This window comes from Syngnathoides biaculeatus, chromosome 19, assembly GCF_019802595.1.
Source record: "Syngnathoides biaculeatus isolate LvHL_M chromosome 19, ASM1980259v1, whole genome shotgun sequence".
In the NCBI taxonomy this organism is placed as follows: Eukaryota; Metazoa; Chordata; class Actinopteri; order Syngnathiformes; family Syngnathidae; genus Syngnathoides; species Syngnathoides biaculeatus.
In genome coordinates this window covers 10,585,052-10,589,217 of record NC_084658.1, presented here as the reverse complement: position 1 = coordinate 10,589,217, position 4,166 = coordinate 10,585,052, and the positions used below count along the sequence as shown (strand labels likewise).

General features: G+C 37.9%; 1 protein-coding gene across 1 annotated transcript; it reads right to left on the bottom strand.

The window, feature by feature from the left end:
• Positions 1-470: 470 nt before the first annotated feature.
• On the bottom strand, positions 471-4,166 carry LOC133492849 (C-C chemokine receptor type 3-like). The gene is made up of 2 exons (XM_061805619.1): positions 3,988-4,166; positions 471-1,323 (listed from the first exon to the last, which is right to left on the bottom strand). The coding sequence occupies exons 1-2, from the start codon at positions 4,164-4,166 to the stop codon at positions 471-473; spliced, it is 1,032 nt and encodes a 343-aa protein (XP_061661603.1).

Sequence of the window (4,166 nt, the reverse complement as noted above, 5' to 3'; positions counted from 1 at the left end):
GAATGACCAGGTGGTGATTTAGAAAAATATACTAAAATTATTATTATTTTTTTTATTTAAAGTCATAATTGTGCCGAGTAGTTGACCTGGCATCCAAAATGTCACAAACTCTGCATCCAGGCAGGGCATCAAGATATATTAGCGCACAGAAAATATTTCCTGCAATATTGGTTGTTTACCAAAGTCTGTAGATTTTATTAACGCAATCCTTTCATGGCCTTGTTTTCGCCCGGCAATATTTCCAGTCGTGCAATTACTCATTGCTGGCTTTATTTCCCAAGTTCATTTAGATCACAAGAGGACACAATGTCATTTGTAAGTGAATATAACGAAGCGGCTGGACTTAGCCAATGAACTGACATCCTTTATTTACAGAACCTTGATACTGCAAAAGTATCTCCTCTGGCTTTATTTCATTACTGTGACAAATAAAATCCCCAATGTGCTTATAGCCATGGACGTTCTTAAAACTAGTAAGGTGTACTTTTAGTGGAGGTGTTGCTTTGGCTGTATTGTGAGCTTCTGTAATATTTCTTCAACCGTGGGAAGCGTTTCATTATCATCTGTCGAAAGTAACGCTGGAACTTTTTCCCGACAAATGTGTAAAAAATGGGGCTGATGCAAAAATAGATGTAAGCAAAGTTCCGTGTTATGTGCAGGGCGTAGCTGCGCCTCTGCGCTTGCTCGCAATTTTCCGATCCATTATGTATCAGGAGTACGATGTTGAACGGAGTCCAGCAAATAAAAAAAAGCAGCGCGATGATGAATACCAGCTTCACCGTCTTGAACTTTGTCACCAGCTTAGAAGACATGACAGTGATGGCAATTCTAATGTAGGAGTAAACAATAATTGCCAGGGGGAAAAGAAAGAAAAGTAGAAGCTGTAAGTAAAACCCAGAAATTCTTAACTGAGACACATCTATGGAAGGGTAGTCTCCAGGATATTCTTGACAGTGTGTGTTGTTGTTAATGTAATTAATAAAAGTAGTGTGGAGAATTATAGGTTTGATACACGCCAGACTGCTGATCAACCAAACCATAAAGCAGGAGACAAAAGCGTAGCTTTGGTTCCTTATTCGAGATGTCCCCAGGGAGTAAACAACAGCGAGGTGGCGGTCGAAGCTCAAAAGGGCAAGAAAGAGGACAGAACTGTAGAAACCCAGATAGTAGACGGTGCCGACTAGCTTGCACATAACTTTGCCAAATATCCAGTTGGAGAGCTGCACGTAGACTCCCAGAAATGGAAGGCTGCTCATGAAGATCAGTGAGGACATCACCAGATTCAGCAGCAAGATGTTGGTAACAGTGGTCATCTTCTCAAACCTATAAAGACCAGAACAAAATACCGTGACGGTGGCTCGTACAATATGATCATTGTCCCATGCCTTTCAATTAATACTTTGTCACATATAAAATGTATGTCAACATTTGTTTTCTGCCTTTTTCACAGAATTCATCACATTCAAAAGCATTCGATAAGTCATTTTTCTTTCCACTGCATTTGAAATGGCATTTCAACATTTATTTCTGTTATTCAAGATATTTACATCTGAATTCATCCATTTTCCACGTAAACAAAATTATTACACCGCCGTTGCCCGTGTGTTTTGCATTCTATTGATTATTCAGAAAAGGAGTAAACTGTGTGAAAAACAGAAGGCTAATGGTTGAAAGGAAAGAAAAAAAAAAACAATTGGAAAGATCCGGAAAATCAGCCTGAGCCTTCGCACAATTATTGGCCAAAGCCAATAATACAAGCGTTTGGGATGTCTCAGGGAAAAGGAAAAGACTGGTAACAGAAATTGAGCAGACAGATCAAGGAAGACAGCAGTCTTTTGGGACAGAAACACGGCGAGAACTTGACATCAGCAACAACCTACAGCGGAAAGGTGTACTGCCGTTATCAAAAGATTTCTTTCGAGTTAAGTGCAGAGGCTGGACACAATTTAAAAATAACTCACCGGCAACAGTACAAGCTCTAGATTTGCGCTTTGGAAATTCCGGGCAAAAACATTTTTGGACTGATGAGACAGAGATTAATATTCACCAAAAGTGCAGGGAAGCCTATTTAATGGTTGAGAAAAACAACAGCTTTTATCTGCTAGATATGACACTGATTGGTGTAATTCACACAAAAAAATAGAGTAAGTGAAAACCTGGAAATGCATCAAAAAAGACATGCAAAAAAATAAAAGGATTTAAATATTGTTGTCTCATTAAATAATCATTCACTCAATTCATCAATTCTTATGCCCAACCCTGCTGTTAACAACTCGTTACCGCTCCAATTGTGCTTTTTACGTGTGAGATGAAGGTTTAAATTGTTTTATCTTTAAAATAATTTACATGTGTTTCACTTTCCAGCGTCCAGCAAAATATTAGACGTTCCTCGTTCCTTCCATTCCTAGGCTAAGCAAAGCAAAACAAATTTACTTTAAAGTGCATTTCATAGACAAGGTAACTCAATGTGCATGATTCAAAGCTGAGGGAACGATGTACCCCAAAGTTGGAGCTTGTAAATCAAAACGCTCGCTATTCTATCATTTGCCTATGTTTACCGATGGAGTCTATTTTGTGGTTAGCATTAATTGTCCTTCAGTCGTCCGTATGAAAGGACATTCAGTAGGTCAATAGACACTGTATGCTGTCAGTGTCTTTATGTAATTACAAGGACAAACGTCAACTTTGAGGGGTAATCGTGAATAATATTTACGGACCACCACTCATTATTTCGAACAGACTGATCACTTGTTATACCCGAAAGTAATGAGTGTAAAATGGTAATACTTGTGATATATATATATATTTTTTTTTTTTCTCCCCCTGTAACACTCACCTTGCTTCAGAGCCCCTAAGGGACATAAAAAAAAAACGTATTTCTCATTGTAATGAGTAAGTTACTCTTTATATTGAGTAAGTTACTCATTTGTAATGTGTAAGTTACTCATTTGTTATGAGTAAGTTACTCATTACGATGAGAAACGTTCTCATTACAATGAGAAACTTACTCATTACATTGAGAAACTTACTCATTACAATGACATTTTATTTTATTTTGTCCCTTTAGGGGCTTCGTACCTTACAGTTCATCCGATTATCTTTTCTCCATATACACAGTGTTAATAGAATCATTCAATAATTGCTTTAATGCTCAAGTTCTATACATTAAACCACCAAGTGGCTCGGCTCCCCTTTGGCAAGGGCATTTCCGTGGCAATGTTATGTACTGAAGTTGACTGATAATGAGGACAAAGTAATCCCACGCAGGTTTCCATGTATTTGCCGCACATGTAGCTTTGGGTCTCCTTAAACTTATTTTCTTTGATTGCAAAAGACTGAATAGGGGACGCTGCTGTACATGGTGAGCAATGTGGCGGTGACCTTTGGGTTTTTTCAAAAGGATAAAATTACAGCCATTGACTAGGTCAAGCCTTTATCTCTACCCTCTTTTATCATTGGCTTTGGATTCTTTTCTCCAACAACCTAGTCACATACTGTATTTGGTGAAATCCATTTTTGATGATAAACCCAAGCAACAAGCTGGAGCATAAATGGTCACAATTTAGCTGCATTTGAAGGCACAGTAGGAAAAAAAAATGTAGTGATGTCTAATCTGCATGGCAATGTAGTCAAGATTATGAATGGGTTAGTCTAATTGCACCTCATGCCAACACCACATTCTAAAATCACACTACTCAGAGTCATAGTACAAAGTAAAATAATATGAAGTCTCTTTGTGCATATTTCATTGACAGATATGTTTCAAAAACAAATATAAATGATTCTACTGTTTCAGTTCCAAATTCTCTATAGTGGGGTTGTTGTAATTTAAAGGTGACAAATTCACTAACCATTGATATTCAATAAAATGATAAAGCAGAACCTCATAGGTTAAACATTATTCGATAAATTCAGATTCAGAAAACTTTATTTATACCCACGGGCCACCTTAGTGTACTTCAAGTATTTGCACATATGTTTACTCACCGATAGATGATGGTCAGAACGAGCGCATTTCCAGAGAGGCTGAAGAGAAACATGAAGTAGTACAGGACGGACAGCTGAGCTCCCACGTAGCTGTCAACATCCCGATTACACGGCGCAACAAGGGTGGCTGGATCATCACTGTAATTATCGTAGTCATAATCATATGTTGTCATTTCCAT

Coding starts and splice junctions, on each gene's coding strand:
- LOC133492849 (XM_061805619.1), bottom strand. CDS start 4,166: ATGGAAATGACAACATATGATTATGACTACGATAATTACAGTGATGAT. Junction 1,324..3,987: donor GTTCTGACCATCATCTATCG/GTGAGTAAACAT, acceptor TGGTCTTTATAG/GTTTGAGAAGATGACCACTG.